General features: G+C 38.7%; 1 protein-coding gene across 3 annotated transcripts in view; it reads left to right on the forward strand.

Moving 5' to 3' along the window:
• Nucleotides 1–20,554, forward strand: part of CSMD3 (CUB and Sushi multiple domains 3) — a 1,166,921-nt gene that overhangs the window by 677,802 nt on the left and 468,565 nt on the right. For all 3 annotated transcript variants that reach the window (XM_074985642.1, XM_074985643.1, XM_074985644.1), the window contains 2 exons: nt 10,600–10,738; nt 19,082–19,269. In XM_074985642.1, coding sequence (XP_074841743.1) covers nt 10,600–10,738; nt 19,082–19,269 — 327 coding nt within the window. The remainder of the gene's footprint in view (nt 1–10,599; nt 10,739–19,081; nt 19,270–20,554) is intronic.

Consider the following 20,554-nt stretch of genomic DNA (forward strand, 5'->3'; position numbering starts at 1 on the left):
GAGATGATGGAGCATCTGGGATTCCCAGGTTTATGGATCTTGGGTAGCAGATAGAATAAACCTGGTTTGAGTTCAAGGGGTGTGTCTGTATAGATTTGTTCCTGTGTTTTTATAAGGGAGGGTCTTGAGCAGATACTGTAGTTTCTTTGTGTATTCCTCAGTGGGATCCTGGACAGAGGCTTGTAGAATGTAGTATTGGAGAGTTGCCTGGCAGCCTCCTTTTGGTAGTCTGTCCTATTCATGATGACAACAGCACCTCCTTTGTTGGCCTCTTGGATGACAATGTCAGAGTTGTTTCTGAGGCTGTTGATTGCATTGCATTCCATGATGCTGCTTTTCCACAAATTCTGCCTGTGCACATTGGCAGAACCATTCTGTGTATAGGTCCAGTTTGTCATTTTGACCACTGGGGAGTCCACGAGGCATTCTTTTTCTTGTACCATAGATGGGAGGGTACCTGCGGGTCAGTGCACTGTTCCGTGTCATGTTGGATGTATTCCTTGAGTCAGAGACATCAAAAGTAGGCTTCCAGATCCCCACAGAACTGTATCAAGTGTGTGGGGGTATGTGGGGCAGAAAGAGAGTCCCTGAGAAAGGGCAAATTGTTCTGTAGACTGATGCTTCTAGCATAGATGTAGCCATTATGAACAGAGAGAGGAGTTGATAATGCACATGGTCACCACATTTTTAGCCAGCTCACTGCATTATATCTAATTCCATTTGCCTTACTATTTCAGGTGGATATTGTAGTTCTTCACTTTGGCCATGTCTACACTAGCCCAAATCCTAGAAATGGCCATGCAAATGGCCATTTTGAAGATTATTAATGAGGCGCTGAAATGCACATTCAGTGCCTCATTAGTATGCTGCCAGCCATGGCTCTTTAAAATTGCTGATTTTCGCTGCCACGCGCCTCGTCCAGATGGGGGTCCTTTTCGAAAGGACCCCACCAACTTCAAAATCCCCTTATTCCTATGAGCAGATAGGAATAAGGGGATTTCAAAGTTGGCAAGGTCCTTTTGAAAAGGACCTCTGTTTAGATGAGCCGCACAGCAGTGAAAAGCATCAATTTCGAAGAGCCGTGGCTGGTGGCATGCTAATGAGGCACTGAATATGCATTTCAGATCCTCATTAGTAATCTTTGATTTGGCCGTTTGCATGGCCATTTCAAAGATTGGGGCTAGTGTAAATGTAATAGAATATGTGCTGCCTCAGACACTCCAAGCAGAAGTGGGAAAAATAAATTATTAAATTTAAAGTAACAGTTTACAATCTGAACGTAGTTTTCAGTACAGCATAAAGTCCATATATGGAAATAACTTGGAATGGCATTGTGGGAACTCAAAGAGCCTATTCGGAGACACCTGTTAAACATTTTACAGGAGCTCCGCTTTGACTGAGAGATGTTTCACTTACGATAGCCTCTAGTTATGCTATATTTTCAATACTTTAATTCTACATGGCTGATAACAGGAATAGAACAGTCACAAAGGGGGTTTAAAAAAGCAACAAGTCCTAAAATCTAGTGTAAAGGGGGATGGAGAAATGGTCCCATTGGTGAGTTGACTAGAATGTTTTATTTTTTAAAAAAGTTATGAGTTTGAAAATAAGCCCTGTACCTCTGTATAGCTTTGAATATGAATGACTCCTGGGTCTGGGAATGCAGAACAGCGTGGTGAATTTCAAGTAAAAAAAGAAAAAATGATTCATGCACTGCAGGCATCAGGAAGAGCCAAGTGCAAGACAGAAAGAAATAGATTTTTTAAAAATGCCTTTATCATTCTCAGCTTGCAAACATGAAAGTAAATTACTTGGAATGTATGCACCCACACTATGCTAATACTACAATAACTATCATACAATGCTGTACCATAATGTACTAAATATAACATGCATAGCAATAGGTGTTTTCTCTGTGTTTTAGAGCTAGTCCTTAGTTTGAAGTTAAAAATAAAAGTGTTTCTTGCAAATTTTATGGAAAAAAATGTTGATTTGTATGAGTGTGAAAAAGCTGAATTCTTACTGTGGAAATGCATTGACTCTTGATAATACCATCTGGTGGTCCTATTTTTGTTGATTTATTTTTCAGTTTTTAGGCTCCATATGTGTTATGAATATGCAAACATGGTAATATGCACTCAAATGTAGTAAAAATTAGAGTTACAGTATTTAGCCTATGATTGCTGATGTCTTTAGGCATTTAAATTATACATTGTTTTGAGTGATAAAATAGAAAGAGGAGGGCAGCATGAGGTTTAGGGTCTAAACACAAGGGCTGTGTCTTAACTAGAGGGTTTTATTGACTAAACTAGCATTTTATTGATGAAACCCAGAGAGCGTCCAGATTCTTAAAGCATTCTGTCAACAGTAAATCGACAAAATGCAGCACTTTGGTAAACAGTCTTATCCTGCTCCTGCACGAGGAAGAGCTCCTCTGTCAATAGAAAGCCAGTCTTGACTTTCCTTGGGGCCCTCTGTCGACTTACAGGGCTTCTGGGACACCAGGCAGCCCTTTCTGCTGTGCTTCCAGCTGTCCATTTTGTCGAGAGAGCGGCGGGGCAGTCCAGTGCTCTCTGTCAAGAGAGCAGCTTGCTATTTCAATCTGCTTGGCAGTCTGGCTGTGATCTGTTGACAGAAGTTTTGCTGGAAGATGGAGAGATCATTCTAGAGTAGATGTAGCCAAGGAGTTACATCTTTAATTTACCCCTCAGTGTAAAACTGAAATGAAGTAATAACATAATTAAAATGTGAAGATTAAAAATTATTTAGACACAGTTCTAAAAACTAAGTAAATTTGAACTTAGTACAGAATTTACAAAATGTTTTTGATCATCTAGAAACTAGTTGTAGCTTTGTTAGACACATACAGACATTTAATTATATCATAGTGTTCATGGTTTGTATATTGCTGGAGTTTTGTCATTGAAATAGAAGGAAGATAGGGCACTATGTTTTTCAAAACATAACATGTTTTTTTGACTATACAGATAACAGGCAGTTATGTAGTACCTTAGGGCATGTCCACACAGCAGTCTTATGGAATGAGGTTTACAAATATCAAAAAAAGTCAACCACTATTTAGAAATTATTTCAAAATAGCAGTTGCATAGTAAAGATGCGAGGTTTCTTGTTTTGAAATAACAGCTGTTATTTTGAAATAACTTTGCTGAGTAGATCTATCTTTAGAGACTAACAAATTTATTAGGTCATGAGCTTTCATGTGTAAGAGCCACTCCTCTGAAACTTTGTTGACATTAGTTCATTATTTTATGACAAGAACTTTCCAATTTCTTTTGGAATTTTAGAATATAAAAATATGTATCATGACTTACGCCCTTCAATTCTTGTGTTATAAAGAACAATATATCCCCTTTACAGTAAAGGCATCATGGAAATTCTGGAACCTTTGGGGGGAAAAAAACTTTTACAAAACAGAGCTGTGTGATGTTATTATTTCTCATGTCAGCTAATCATAATGCACTGATGACTTATAAGGAGCATGAAAGAAATTATCACTTCACAAATCAACAACTTTGGGCACTTTGGGGGAAGATGGAAAACACCATATTTCTGCAGAGCTATAAACATGTGCAACAAGACTTTTTAATCCCTTAGCAGCATAAAGTGAAATCCCTCACTCTTCACTTTTGTTGATGGCACTGTCTGCATAAGTATGCAGTGAAACTGTGATATTTTGGCACTATATGATGCAGAGTTTTTTTCTGATAATGACAGCTTAATTCATTCATAGATCATTTGTTTTGATGTGTGTGCACAGCTAATGCTTCTTAGAGCAGCATTAGTTGACTATAAGTTTTCTATAATATGTTAGGGTCATGGCCAACTCACAGTGCAATGAAAGTCTTTCTGTTGATTTAAGTAGAAATTATATTGAACCTTTAATTAAAATCTAGCATAAATACAGTAGCATTTTAAATATGTACTTACTCCTCCCAAGTTACTTAAAGCCTTTTCCTCCATTTTGTTTTGGAAATGCCTGTGGAAACATTGGTAAATCAGAAGTCTTAGTGTGTGTGTTGTTAATAAGGAGGTGGTTTATTTACTGCATTTTTTTCAGCAAATCATGCAAGCTATGGAGCATATGACAGCATTGATGGCTATATTTTACTTTCTTGAAAACTTTATGAAACCAAAAAACCAAAAGATGAGAACACTTGTGTATATTTGATGGGTCAGAAAACCATTATTTTATAAATGTGTTATGAGTCAAACAAGAAAAGTTAGTGTAAAGTTCACCCTTTGCCTTACAAAGTTCACAGCTCAGTGTTGGATTATCCTTCACTTCAAACTCTATACCGTGGGATGTAGTGAATAGCGGACAGCTTAATACATTGTAGATCTCAAGCACAGGGCCAGTGAAAGCGGAGAAGGGAATATTTTTTTTTATCTGCTGATAGCTTGGTAGGAACCCCTTCCATCTTCCCTGAATATGCATGGTGAAATCCTGAAAAGGTCATTTGAACAGCCAGCTTTGGAAAGTGGCATACAGTGAGTAAGTAATGAGATATAAAGTTCAAAAAATGGGATTCTCTTTCAGAAAATAAGATTAGCCCCTGGAGATGCAAGTCTGAAGATGCATTTGTAGCTCATGGAAGCCAGCTTTGACTAAATCAAAAGCTAAATTAACAATTAAATAAGAAGGCTGCTATATAACAGTAAATCTGTTGTTTATAGGTCATTTGGCTCCAGGAATAACAGTAACATGTTCAGAGGCACAAACAAAAAAATTAGTAACTTAATATTTACTTAAACAAATTGAATTTGCCTAAGGACTTTGTAGATCCCCCCAAAGGCCAGTTATGCTATATTTTACTTTTAGTAAAAGTGCAAGCTTCCAACCCTTAACAATATTAGTTGTACTGGATTATGCATGGACTTCCCAAGGGTATTGGTATATAAGTGTGAGGTTAATTGTTGCTGGATGACCTCCAGAGCGCTCCAGCAAGATTTCCATTGCAGAATTAGTTCAGCTATCATTTATGTAATGTGGCTACAAGGACTGGAATAGACTTATTTTGATTTTTTTAAATTAAATAAGGTAAATTTGGTGTTTTATTACTGAAAATCTTTGTAAGGGCTATATTGAGTATTTGTCCTCAGCACTGCCACACAGGTGTACTGCACAAGAGGGCTCAGAGAAGGGATTGTGATTCCGAGTTTCAGGTTTACTGTGGATCTGAAGAAATGAACTACATTCCTCTTCCACGGTGCTTCGTGAGCTCTTCTGGCTGATGTATTTTCAAAGCTTTTATATCTTCATCCATGTGATTGGGCAAGCCATTGGTCAGAACTGTTATGTATTCTCCTCAATGTCTCATCTACAGAAGATATGAGTAAGAATGGTACAAAAATTTTGATCAAAACTCTTTTACAACAGAAGATTTGCGAGTTTCTGGAAATATTTAACATTTTCTGGGAAAAAAGTTTAAAAAATCAGTTTTCCTTTTTTATCCTCAAGGTGACTTTTTTTGGAAACAAACAAAAATATTTTCTAACCAGAAGTAGATGTGATTCTGTTACAACTTGGCTTTTTCAGTTTGTTCTTTAGAGATACTAGGTAATCTTAGTTATCCAGCTGCCACATCACGCGCCTAAAATGCAGCATTTAGGCACTACTGCCATTAACAGAACCATCCCTCAGCGGCAAAGTAGCATTAGTGGTGGCCAGAGCTCCAGGCCCCTTTGAAATGCCAAGGAAATGCTGATCCAGCTGCGTGCAGCTGTCAGGGAGTATTGGGCAGTACTGATGGCTGACTGCCCTTGGCCCTGCCTGTTGAACTCTTGGCCCTGTCCCTTCTGTGACACGGAGCTAGGCCCCTCTCCCACCTTAGCCCAGGGTCCAGGGCAACTGTTGGCACTGCTGCATGCGGGTTACAGGGCTCCTTGTCATACAGCTGTGCAGACACTTCCCATCATTCAACTCTGACTCCTAGCATACTCCTTTACCCCATGACGGGGACAGAGAGAGTGCAATAGGGTGGGGACCTTGATCCACAAGGATCACATGGTTTGGTATCAGCCTGCAAAGGGCAAAAGGTCTCACCCTATCATGCAACCTCAAGGTCCAGCACCAAAATCCACAATATTTTAGGAACCATTCATTTTGAGCCCAGTCCTGGCCTGCATATGTCGTAGCCATATGTTAGCATCTCCATCTGACAGATATATGTCATCCCTGAAAACTTCCAGCCAGTTGTAATGGCTGTTCCTACGCCGTATCACTGAAACACCTTGCTCCACAAATATATTGATGAGCTCCTTTATTTACTTTCTTCATAACCTTGTTCACATATACTGTTTGTGCAGAAGTGGCATGAGTTAATTCTACTGCATGGCTCTTCTGCATGCGAACAGGTTCAGCCTGAAGTTCTAATGAGATTTGGCTGCTGTCTTGTGGGCCCAAAGCACTATAGCATGCCTGTAAATCCAAACATTGCATACATCTAGGTGCATTCTGAAACAATCAATCACAGTGGGTTAGCTCCATTTGCCAGTCCCTGCTGTCTTTTCCTTGGAACAGGTTCAAATCCAGTAACACCTTCATTTTCAGGGCCCTAAAGCCTGTACCTGCTGAAGGTCAAAAAACTCTGCACCTGCTGACATCACTGTTTTGATACTGAAAGAATGAATGCCAAATTTATATGGGTCAAGACTCCTCTGGCACAAGTTTTTTTTCTCAGTACCATACTGAACTGGTACCCTGCCTCTAAGTTACCATCACTATGTGTATCTGGTTGCAGAATCTGAATTTTTAGTGAGACTCTTATCACCTTCACAGGATACAAATGCTTGTCTGCATATTCCTTCAGCACCACATAAGCCCCTCTTCCCTTCTGGTCTGTTGGAGTACAAGGGCACCAGGAAACCTCCAACTTATTCCAGGAGGATAGGCCCACTAGGTTGGCAGAGATCGTGGAGGGAGCACACTTGCAGAGGCTCAGAGGCATCCCATTGTGTCATTTCATGTGTTGCTTGATTTGTATGTATGGTCATACACAGCAAATCTGTTTCTGTGCCCTAAATTGTATCAATTCTGAATGGATTGTCTTATAGGAATTCAGAGGCTGTGGAGGAACTGAGTTCTTGACTAGCTCCACAGCTGTCATGAGCCATAGTCCCAGAATTACTGGGACATTGCCAATGGATAACTTTTGGACAAAAGAATGAGTTCTCAGAAACTGTTGTCTTGAAACTGAGAGAGCACTGGGCAATCCATTATATACTCCAAGGGTATGCATTTCATGAACAAAGATGTTAAACTGCCCTCACCTGCCTCAGTATCTGAGGAGTCTTGAAAGTCTATTTATAATATGGACAACAGATTAGATTGTTACACTGGAAATTTTTTTTTTTTTTTTATTCTGAAAGGTTTCTTTGCAACTAGTAACTGCAGCCTAAATAATGGGGAAAACCTAGAGGAAGGTGATGTCTCCTGTAATATCCTAAGCTATCCAGCTGCTGGCTGCCTTTCTGCACACCATTTGCATTGAAAGTAAATACCCTGACGTACATCTCCTGAGGCATCAGATTGTACCTGCAACTCGGTCTTAATAAACCATTCTGAACACATGTTGATACCCCATGTAGCCCTTTTGAGAATCGTTCTCACACTTCTAAGTCTTTCTTCATTTCCCTTATAATTCTGATATGAGGGGGATTTTGCTTTAGAGGCGTCAAATACGAGATGAGCACACAATGCCCAACTGGGAGCCATTATGTGGCATGCTAGCTTGAGGTGGCTCTTGATCCCTGTGGTGAAGGAGGCCCCAGGGCACTAGACTAGGTTCTGTAATTCCTGAAACTTATATTCACAGTTCCTAATCTTCCTAAGAAGACATCCCAATAGTCATAAGACAGGCCTGTATCACACAATGCTCCGTTGCTCAGTCCAACATGGAGCTTTGTCCTTCAAAAGCAGTACATGACCCTGAGTAATCCTAGACATGGTGTTATTAAAATGGTAGTGACCTTTAAACTGAAATCCAAGCAAGCTTAAGTCCCTGGAATGCACTGGAAGCAATTGGAGTACAACTGATATTGCATTTTGCCCACATTGCTCCAGGGCCACACTCCTTAACCGTGGCTACTAAACCATCAAGTGATGAGCATCTCACTGAACACAGTTGTGGGCTCATATATTTCACCAATAAGCCTGACTGGAAAGGTGATGGATAAGTTTATATTCCCCCTTTGCCTTCTTTGATACCATATCCAAGGGACACATGCAGTTCTGGCGTTGGAATGCATGGGATGGGATTTGCCACTCTCCCTGCTGCCATCTCCAAGGTGATTTTTTCCCCTTTCTGTATGTTTCAAGCCTACAGAGCACTTCAAATTCTCATCCCAACCTCACACCCACAAATGGGATATGAAAACAGGTCAAAAATCCATTCCATAAGTAATCTAAAGCTTATTTATTCAGGGAATAATCCACTAGGAAATTCCATATCTCTGTATCTTAATTGACGAAAAAGCCTATTTTGTGGTCATGGTCACTTCTTGTAGGAAATCTTGAAGCACTGGGACCTTGCAGGTTCCCTTTCCTACAGCACTGTCAGAACTGCTTTTCATCCTCTTTACAGGAGACCCCCCCACACACACAGCATACATTCTACGTCAGTGCTGTAAGAGAAATTTCAGCCCTGGAGTGAGGAAATAAAGTAAGTACCTTGGAAATGAAGCATTGTATTAAGAAAAATATAAATCTCAGCCAAGATCAGTTGCCTCATTGACTATGTTTTCTGCCGGGCAAGGCACTTTTTGCTTCCTCAATATTTTTTAATTCCAGAAAGGTAAAACAGGTGCATATTGCATGTTTGATTTACCCTATTGTATATGCATATAATTCATGAACTACCCTAGCATAACAGTAGCCACTCAGAAGCACTGGAATGAAATAATTGCTTTTATCTATTTCTAAAATGTTAATATTGCTAATAATAGAATTACTACCTGTTGAAGATTTTATAAATTTCTCTGAATTAATTTCTATATGGAGAGAATATTGGCCTCTCCCAAAGCAAATAATAATAAAAAAACATGCAAGCAGCTCTACAGCAGTAATCTTGCCCCCTAGAGATATATAGTGGAAGATTATCTTCCTTAAGGCCCATATGATTCTAGTAGACTGGTGATATGGATCAGTTGTTTCACACTGGTTTCTTGCTCTGGGGGCTGTCTCTTCCCACAGATCCCCCCCTTTTTTGTAAAAACAAAAAGCAGTCAAGTAGCACTTTAAAGACTAGCAAAAGAGTTTATTAGGTGAGCTTTCGTGGGACAGACCCACTTCTTCAGACCATAGCCAGACCAGAACAGACTCAATATTTAAGATACAGAGAACCAAAAACAGTAATCAAGGAGGACAAATCAGAAAAAGATAATCAAGGTGAGCAAATCAGAGAGTGGAGGAATGTGGGGGGAAGGTCAAGAATTAGATTGAGCCAAGTATGCAGACGAGCCCCTATAGTGACTCAGAAAGTTCCCGTCCTGGTTTAAACCATGTGTTAATGTGCCAAATTTGAATATAAAAGCCAGCTCGGCTGCTTCTCTTTCCAGAACGGTGCGTTAATTCTTCTTCAGTAACACACAGACCTTTAGGTCATTGACAGAATGCCCCATTCCATTAAAATGTTGACTAACTGCTTTGTGGATCTGGAGTGTTTTGATGTCTGTTTTGTGCCCGTTGACCCTTTGTCTAAGGGAGTTAGAAGTCTGTCCAATATACAAAGCATCTGGGCATTGTTGGCACATGATGGCATATATGATGTTAGTAGAGGAGCATGAGAAAGTGTCCATGATTCTGTGAGTAACTTGGTTAGGTCCAGTGATGGTATTTCCAGAGAAGATATGTGGACAAAGCTGGCAGTGGGCTTTGTTGCAGGGAAAGCTTCCAGGACTGGTGTTCCTGGGGTATAGACTGTGGCTGTTAGTGAGGATCCTCATGAGGCTGGGAGGTTGTCTGTAGGAGAGAACAGGCATGTCACCCAGCGCCTTCTGGAGTATGGCATCCTGATTAAGGATAGGTTGTAGGTCTTTAAAAGAGCCCCCAACTCAGACCACTGCAACGAATTATTAAAGATTTGACTTTTCTGTGGGGCGAATTCCCCGTGTGCAAAAGGAGATACTTACCAGCCTCCATGGGAAGTTCTAAGGAGTAAACTCAGAACCAAGATTTTCCATATGGTTTAATGATTTTCAAAATACATGGTTCTATTAAAAAGATCTAACTAAGGAAATATATTTAGAAGTAGTGTATTGTGATGGTCTATTCATGTCTTTGGGATGTTGGATGTATTTATATTAAAATATAACAGTCATTTTTCATGTTTACAGCACGTGAACAATTTTGCTTTTTAGGCCTTTGACCCTGTCTTGACAACTGTGTTGGTGGCCCAGTGTGCCTTAGAAAGTTCACCATATGCTTGGGGCCTAAGCTATAAGGGGAAAAAAAGTCCTTTAAACATCTGCTATAAGAATAAATTTAAATGCTAGTGTGCATTGTGTTTAATAATGGTGCCAGTGTTAATCTGCAACCTATAATTCTCCATTATTATATTATTTCTATCATTTTGTTTTCAGCTCCATGTGGTGGGCATTTTTCATCTCCCAGTGGAGTAATCCTCTCTCCAGGCTGGCCTGGGTACTACAAAGACTCCTTGAATTGTGAGTGGGTGATTGAAGCTGAACCAGGACACTCTATCAAAATTACATTTGAAAGGTCTTGACAAATGTTTTTTTTTCTTATTTGATATATTTTTTCTAATTTTACCCATAAATAGAAGTTAATTTTCTGTGTCATAAATTTCACTTACTGTTCGATTGGAGTATGGTTTTTTAGGGATTTTGCCTTATTGGGAAGGATTTTCAAAAGCCACAAAGGAGTAATTTCCAAGCATAAATTCTCTTGGCTTTTATGGGGAAGCATTCTCCTAAATCACTGCAGACCTTTTGAAAATCCTCTTTCTGTTTTTAATTTTAGCCTGTCTGCCCTAATTTAAATGTTTCATGTATCTAAAAAGGTTAATTTTTTGCTGATAAAGTATTATTACCGTTGAGCTATGCATGTATGACCTTTTCTTTTAGAGGGATGTTTTATTAATTTTGTTTTTATGTATGTAGCAAAATGCCTCCAGTTATGTTTTAATTGTTTCTAAAGTACTGATTCTGTAATGGGATACATGTCAGGCTCAGACTGCCTGTATGGGTAATGTTAAATTGGATCCAAAATGGTATTATTTGTAGACTGTATGGATATGAAGAAGTTGGAATCTGCCAAAGGAAAGGAAAATCTAAAGGAAACTTGAGTATAGAAATTATAAATTATTCATCAACAAAACTGTTTAATTCTTTTACATAATTACTTCCCTCATAATAAAGAATGCTATGTTGAAATGAATTCATAGTGGTAGACTTGTTAGTTGGTAGCTTCACAAATAACAAGCAGTCCTCTAGCACATTTAAAACAATTTATTGATTAGGTAATAAGCTTTCCTGGGTAAGACCCACTGCCTCAGAACTAAGGTGCTACAGGACTGCTTATTACGTTGTAATACAGCACCTTTTAAACCAAAGACCCTACTGAATGTTTGAATATTAGTCCAGCTTTTAGGTTTTCAATTTCTAATCTTTTCCATCAACATGTCAGGTGAAATCCTAACACCTCTGAACTCAGTGAGGACAGGATTCCCCTCCCCCCCCGTGATAATCATAAATAAACTAAATAAAATAAATAAGATCAGACAGTCATGTGTCCAAAGACACCTCTGCGAGGGGATTGCCATTCTCCTACAGAGAAGTGCAGAGTTCATTCTACATGACTGGTTCTCCTAGAAACACAGCCCTCTGAGGAAGGTGGAATTCCACATGTTGAGGGGTGGGCAGTGCAGAGCTAGTATATCACTTCTGTGGCTGCCCCCCTCCACAGACAAGGAAAAGAAGCTTCTGGAAAATTGAGGCTGCCTTTTTGTTTAAGTTAAATTAAAATAAATCAAAAGCACTTTTAATCACAAAAAATTGTAAAATCAGAAAAAATCTCGGCCCTATTTTGGGGAAGAAAATCCACACCACTATGGGTTCTTCCACTTTCCAGATGACTGATCTAAGTACCTGGCAACAAAGTCATCATCTATGTGTGTTGCTTTCTCTTTCACTGTTTTTTTTTCTCTCCCAAATGATAATTTCATTAGTTTAACTATAGTAGAATAGCTTCAGTATTAGGCCTGAGTGAGAGCAAGCAGGAGAATGATTCTGTAGTTTGGAGCTCAGAGCAATACCTGGAAGTGAGGGGCCCTGATCCATTTAATTAAAACAAAAAAAAAGTTAACTATGGTCCTCCTGTCTTGGTGTGGTAGATCCTCGTGCAAACCCCTTCTTCCTCCTAAAATGGACTTCAAATGTTGGCCTGCTATGCAGCATACCACTGGACTAAAAATAGGTGTGTAGTAGAAAGCAGTCCTTATCCCCAAGAAATGTCTGATGCTTAGCACACAACTGACATCATGGCATTTTCTATGGACTAGTTTAGGTAAGGAGCTTCCTAGTAGGCTTCTTTTGTGAAACCAGTGGCTATGTGTACACTAGCCTAAGAAAATCGATTGCAGATACGCAATTCTAGCTACACCAATTGTGTAACTAAAATCGACCTATCTGGCTATTGGCTAACTTCTCTGTCAAAGGGGATGGTCAAAGGGAGAGCTTCTCGACTGCTATGCCTGAGAGCTCAATTTTATGCATCCAAACTAGACATGCAAAATTAAACCCCAATAGATCAACCTTGAGCTGGGTAATCTTCCGTGGTAGTGTAGATGTAGCGTAAGGTGTCTATTTACGTCCATTCATCATAAAACATGCCAAAATGCAAACTTAGATTTTGCAAATCCCATAGATTTTCTAACCATCTAAGAATATGATGTCATTGGCTTTCCCTATTTTTTCTGAATCAAGTCTGTGATTAATATAATATAATATAATATAATATAATATAATATAATGACAACTGATTTGTTTAACCTGTGTAATGTGCATAAGAATATGTTATATATGGAGCCCAAGTGAACTATCATTATTTCTGGTAGGACTTCCCTTTGAAGTCAGTGGAGAAATCTGTTTAATATGATGTAGTGCTCTAAACCAGAGTATATTGGAGATCACTTGAAGAAGACGGGGAAAAAATGCAGATGACCAGAGATACTGTAAAAACCCACACTTTGATAATTTAAACAAATGAGCAGTCCTCTAACATCACTGAGACTGCACAAATGCTTAAGTCAAAAACATGAGCAAGTCTTTGAAGAACTAAAGTTTAGTAATGATAGTAGTTTAATGCTAATTAAAATATGGGAAAATAGTTATATTGCAATTACTTACCAAATACACTAAAACCTGCTGACTTTTCTCTGCTGATCTTATTTCATTTAAATAAGAGGACATTTTAGATTTCATCTGTAACAACTGATTTACCATCACGGTGCTGTAATACTTACTCATTTTAAAAACAATAATACATCTTGTTCTCACACTTGGGCTTGTTTCAAAAGTTGTTTTTTTGTGGAAAAAATACGATGGGCATTTTTACCTATGCTGGTGAAAAGTACATTACAGTGCAGTTGCCCTTGCCATCTTTTAATTTAAGTTTGATTTTATTTCATTTTTACTCATGATTATTCATTGTTCATGCAAATAATTCACTGTGGTCATGTTTACTTAAAATAAACAAATACAAAGGGCCCCTCAGAGAATCCACACTGCCTTTTTATTGACAAATTCTGTCAAGAAAGGTGTTCTGCCTCATGGCAGAGAGGCAGAAGGCTGTCAACAAAAGTGCTGAGTTTTGCTGACATACTATCAACAAAACACATTTTGTGTGTGAATGCTCCACGAGTTTTGCCAACCAAACCCTGGTTTTGTCAGCAAAACCCTCTAATGTAGGCATAGGATAAAAGTTTAAACTTATTAGTTATGGGTTCTTATTGCTTTTTGAGTGGGGCAAAATTGGGACAGAATATACCTGATTTTATTCATTTTGCAGTTTTAAAATCTTTACATGCCTCTAGTATGCATCTTCTACATGGCTAAGCACTCTTTGTCGTATTTCATATAAAAATAAGCCACGTTAACCTTTCAGCTTTGTGGCATGTTACTTGCACAGTGGTTCCCATTCTCACTCCATGTCACTCTGAATTCATTCCTCTTCCTATGGTTTCTCCTTCCCCTGTGACTTTGACCATCTGCAGGCCTGCAAGTCTGATAATTTTGTAGCTCCACCCCAGAAATCTGCTGTTTTCAAACATCATGGCATAAATATCTTGGTAACAGGTAGAATAAAGAGACATCCACAGATACAGAAAATACATTAATTGTATGGTTTGAGATCTCCCAGACATGCATTTGTTTTTATGAATTTCTTGTCTCTGAAGTTTCTACTCCTGGTGACAAAGACAGCTGTGACAATGAGATTTTTTTGTTTGTTTTTGAGTCTGCACCTTCAGAGACTGACTTCAAAGAATAGCAAAGAGAAATGTGAATTGCCACTCTTCCTCTTGCGGTATTAATCTTGAAGCCTAATTATGACAATTTAAATGTCACTGCTGCTAATCGTCTCACTGCTGATCAGCATACCAAGCACATTTGATTAATGAGATTACTCTCTGTGCGGCTGGAAATACTGCTCAAGTCCTGACATGGCATTGGTTTGATAGGCTATTTCTTAAAAATAAGGTCACCCGTTGTGAACACACATATGTCTTAATGTTTGCTCTGTTTTGTCTGGGTAACTGAAATGCTTGGTACTTCTGACAAAAATAAGAGACTAGATATAGGTTTTGTTGTTGTTGCTTGTTTGTTTCCTTTTCTTTTTTGTTTTTGGTTAAATGCGCTGGATTCCCACAAAATACTTTATGGGCAGAGGTGAAAAAAGTGCCAAAAAAGTTACTTGAGTAAAAGCGTACTGCACTGGGGGTGAGGGGTGATGACGTGCTCAATTACAAGTCACCAGTACCACTCTGGAAAGTTATGTGAGTAAAAGTGCACACACATGCATGTGTGCACACACACACATCACATCTAGATTGTACTCAAGTAAAAACAAGAAGTAAAAACAGCTGCACTTTTACTCAAGTAACTTTATAGGTGTCCCCCCCCCTCTGTTTAAGGGATGTTATGAGTGTTCAATAAAACTAAACACAGTAGCAAAACAGGGTTTACAGATTAACTTTTGAGATACTGGTGAGGTTTTTAGTGTTTTATTGTTTTGGGAATGTTATTTAAAAAAATTAGGAAGGAGCCATTAGAGAAGAACTGTAAAACGGGCCCAAAGCCAAGAACACAAAATGGGCTTTGGTTGGCTTGCCTGTTTGTTCTGCAGTTCCCAAACTCCTTCCCTCTCAGGAAGGTAATCAGTAAGGGAGTATGAGATGGTAAGGAGAAAGCAGAATGTGGGTGGAAAAGAAAAACTACTAGAAGAGTTACAATATGTGACTGTGCCCTCCAAGTACCAAAGGAAGTAATCTCTTTACCTTCCTGAAATGTTTAAACAAAACCCTCATAGACCCTACATGTAGACCCAGTCCTTCTTATCCAGGCATCCCTCCCTGTTTCCTCTAGTCAATGCTCATTTGTTTTCACCTTCTCCTTCCTTTTTCACATATTTGCCTTCATCTGCATACACCTGTTTTGGGCCTTCTGATAGGGGAAGTCACCCTCTTAATCTCATCAGAGTCTTCCTTCATTGTCACAGGTTAACCTTTACTGTCATGCTTCCCTGGCCTGATTATCTGGGCAGAAAAAGAGAAACCCAGGCAGGTGGCATTGTAGAGATTTTTTCCCCTCTTTCATGTGCTTTCCTCCACTTTATATGTGGCTAGGCAGGGGGAATTGGAGATGACTGTATGAAAGGTAGTTTCAACACCCAAAAGCAAGTATGAAGCTAGTGTGGCCTCTAGAGAACAAGTGTTTTACATTGTAAAAAGCCCTATCTGCACTTTTCCCCAACCCTTTTAGGTCAGATCTATACATGGGGCCCCAGGTACTCCACATCAAATGGGACCACATGCCATGTCAATGACTTCTAAATTCTGCAGCACAAACCTCTAAATTCTAAGGCAATGCTAATTTAACCTAATCCATGAAATATCTTTCATTCCCACCCTGGACTGCCACAAGAATGACTCAGTTTAAAATACTCTTTAATGTAAAATTACTGGATAATTATTTCCAACGATGATTTTTAACACCCACTAATTTCTGCAGCCAGCTCAGCTGCATTCCTTTTTCTTTGTCTCTGACCCTGTTTTCCAAGCAGTCTATCGCAGAATCACATGCCACTGCTCAATGTCAAGAAGGATAGCAGGGTGTGTAACCTGATTCCTTAAATCATCTCACTGGACATTTTCTTGGTCTTTGGCTTCTGTAGTATATTAAAAAATACAACCACTCTATTAACCATGACAACTGGTTGGGTAGCTGTATGCTCATACTTCAGGAATAACTAGAATGTCAGACACAGAATTTTTGATGTTTACTTATCTTTTAATGGACATCAGTATAGAGTGCTTTACAGTACAGTTGAGAACATGTAAATTGCAAGATTGACTTTGGAGAGATGCATCTCAATCGGCTAGTTCAGTGGTTCCCAAACTTTTTCCGGTTGTGGAACACTTGAATGTCATGGCGCTTTCTGCGGAACACTGTGTTTTTTACATCATCATCATACTATCTACGAAGAACATTACTAATTGAAAATATTTCATAATAATATTCATTGCATTATTTTACAGTAAACGTAATTCAACAAATAATAATGAAACCAGACATTAACAAAACACATATCAAATTGGTTACTGTGTGGTCATTTCAAGAAAACTGTAAAATTGGGAACATTCCAACCCAAAATTTATTTTTTTCCTGAGAATGGGGAAGAGATCACCATTACTCAGTTTCAGTGGCAGAACACTTTGCCATAGCTCACAGAACACCAGTGTTCTGTTGGAACATAGTTTAGGAACTGCTGAACTAATTAAATGTAGATGTAAAAAGATGCTTTGGGCCTCTGATTGCTGCTGAGACTTCAAGAATAATGTGCTGTCCAGAAGCTCTACACTTCCTTGACAAATGTATCCCTCAAGTGCATGAGTGGAAACCATCCCCTGCAATGCCATGTACACTTTCCCTTCCATACCATCACTTCTGTCTTCTCTCAATTAAACCTTAACTGGTGCACTCTCATCCAAACCCCAAAGGTCTCTAGATCTTACTTACAGACTGCATTGGTGAATCTTCAGATTAGGTTTCTGTTAAAAAGCATGCCTATGTCATTTGTGTCTTATATTACTCAAAGAACACATTGCCATATTTCTTGTGTTTATTTCTCAGTAAACTTAGTAAAACTTGCTCTAATGACAATGGGAATTAATATTGTAAATACTATAAATATTTACGAATAATACCATAGGGTTGATTCTGTTTCCCCACTGAAGTTAATTAAATCAAAATTTATAGACAAGGATAATTTCATTTGGGTTGCTAATACCACATTTAAAGCACCTAACTGTTTCAGAAGTGCAGGGCATACTCGAGTTCCATGAAAATCAAGAGGTCCTGCAGTGGCTTTGCATCTTCTCAAGTTAGCTATGTTTATTTAGGTACCTACTTATAGGACACTCTCTTTAAAAATTCAGGTTTGAAACTTGAGGCTTTTCTGCACCAGATTTTGAATATACATAAATTCTGTGTAAACTTCTCTCCTTAATAGAAAACAGCCCCCAGCTGTATTGTTAATAGTATTGTACATTGGATGTTACCCTGAGAAGTTATTCAAATAATTTGTTTGGATAATGTTCATAGTATTAATCCCAGAGAGATACTGAATAGCTACATCTACACTAGCCCCTTCCTTTCAGAAGGGGCATGGTAATAAGCTAGTTGGGAAGATGCTAATGAAGTTATCCCTGAATATGCAGCACCTCATTAGCATAATGGCAGCTGCATGTGATTCGAAAATGCCACTTTCCAATCGCGCACTGCCCATGTAGACAGGGGACTTTCAATAGGACCCCATGGACTTCGAAAGCCCCTTCTTCTGTAAACCAAATGGCCGTGTCTACACTAGCGAAAAGCTTCAAAATGGCCATGCAAATGGCATTCAGCGCCTCATTAGCATGTGGGCGGCCACAGCACTTCGAAATTGAGCAGATAGGAATAAGGGGATTTTGAAGTAGCCAGGGTCCTTTCGAAAAGGAGCCCCATCTGGACGAGCCACGCGGCAGTGAGCCGCATCAATTTCGAAGTGCCACAGCCGCCCGCATGCTAATGAGGCGCTGAATATGTATTTCAGTGCTTCATTAGTAAACTTCAAAATGGCCATTTGCATGGCCATTTTGAAGTTTTTGGCTAGGGTAGATGTAGCCAATAGGAAGAAGGAGCTTTCGAAGTCCATGGGATCCTTTGGAAAGGCCCCCGTCTACATGGGCGGCATACAATTCAAAGTGGTGCTTTCGAATCACATGCGGCCACCATTATGAGGTGCTGTATATTCATGGCAGTGCTTCATTAGCATATTCCCAACTAGGTCATTACCATGCTTCTTCCAAAAGGAAGGGGCTAGTGTAGACATAGCCTGTATGAGTCAGTTCTTGTTGTTTCATAGATAAAAATAATCCGTTGTACGTGTCACATAATTTTATTTGAATTACCTTATAATGGAAATAAAAAGGGAGCACACTCTATTTGTGGGAGATTATTGATTAGCTGGAGCTGATGGCACAATTTTAATCCATTATATCCTCCCTGGGAGGCATGAATGCTCTGTAAGATGTATTCCTGGCACCTTTGCTATTGAAATAATATTAATTTACATTAGGTTTGTTAATCATCATGTACATATGTGTTACATTTAATATGAGTAAGATTTAAAATCTGAAATGTTATGTTTATATCAAAACAATTTTGTCAAATATGACTATTTTCTATGTGTATGTCTGTATGTGCATATATATACACATACACACACACATATATATATATATATATACACATTTTTGTGTGTGTGCTTTTTCTCACCCCCTAGATTTCAGACTGAACTCAATTATGATGTTTTGGAAGTTCACGATGGACCAAATCTCCTGTCTCCTCTACTGGGTTCTTACAATGGCACACAGGTCCCACAGTTTCTGTTCAGTAGCAGCAATTTCATCTACCTTCTCTTTACAACTGACAACAGTCGTTCTAACAATGGATTCAAGATTCACTATGAAAGTGAGTAATATTGAACTGGATGCTGTATTTCCCTCCCTATTGACACGTACATGTACTTCCATGCACATACAAACACACGTGCATTTTTGTCCCCTTCAGCACTACCCTGAACCACCACTACCATGCATTCAGCTGAAGACAATTTTGTGGGATTCTCTTCAGAGACGTTAAAGCTTTCCTTAATCAGTCAAAACAATTTAACTGCTGAACAATATGCAAGACATTACCTTAGGGTCTGTTGCTTCTGCTTTTGTATTCCTACTGTTTACAAGTTTAATAAACAGAAGACTGAGATTGGTGCCAAAGGATGAGAATTTTATGCATTGTTGTCTTTTGTCCTTTACAGCCAGTACAATGCATTGTTCTGTATGCAAAATTATATGAATCAGTAACTATCATAACATTATGGAAGTACAGGCTTTAAGGTTCAAACATGGTTGGGTGCTTATGTCTATACGTTAACATGTGAATTATCAACTTCATTTTCAGAGGCACTGAGTATCTGTACCTCATCACAGCTAATGGGAGTTTGGTTTGCTTAGACTGTCTGAAAATTAGGCCATTTATCAGTTGCCTAAATATGGATGTAGGTGCCTAACTTTAGACCCACAAATGAGATTTTTTTCCTATAGCTCTCCTCAAATACATGGATATTAGTTATTTTTCTTTATATAGCTCTAATGATTATTACATCATAGTAAACATATCTAAAACTTAAAATATATGTGCTGGGTGAATTCATAAACATTAATATTTGATCACCTACTTCAAATTGCAATATATAAAAACTGAAGTGAAAAAAATCACAAAAACTTTCTCATTTACATTGTTCAGCAGTAATTTGCTATCTTAGATACAATGGTGTGTATCTATCTAGGGAAACTTACAAGTTACACAAGGAAGTTGTTGAGACGTGTTCCAAGGTGGGAGGAAGGACGGCATTCATATAATCTTTTAGTTTTTATTCACTTGTCAAAAAAGGTTTTTCAATGAACATCAACTTAGATCTTTTGTGGGAACACCACTTTATATAACAGGCTACTATATAACTCACTGACCTTGGCAGCATTATATAGGTCATGTTTTCACACAAATTAGCTGTTCTTGAATGCCTTCTTCAATGTATTTGGCTTCAATGTAGCATCAGGCAGATAAGTTTTCTGCTTCCTTTTTTTTCCTCACAATAATAGTTACTAGAACCAGTACAAAAATACTTCCTACGTTGTCTTATTGCTTAAGAGGGGTTGTGACTCCTTTACATTATCCCAAGTGTGTGTGTGTGTGT

The sequence above is a fragment of the Carettochelys insculpta genome, chromosome 2 (genome assembly GCF_033958435.1).
Source record: "Carettochelys insculpta isolate YL-2023 chromosome 2, ASM3395843v1, whole genome shotgun sequence".
In the NCBI taxonomy this organism is placed as follows: Eukaryota; Metazoa; Chordata; order Testudines; family Carettochelyidae; genus Carettochelys; species Carettochelys insculpta.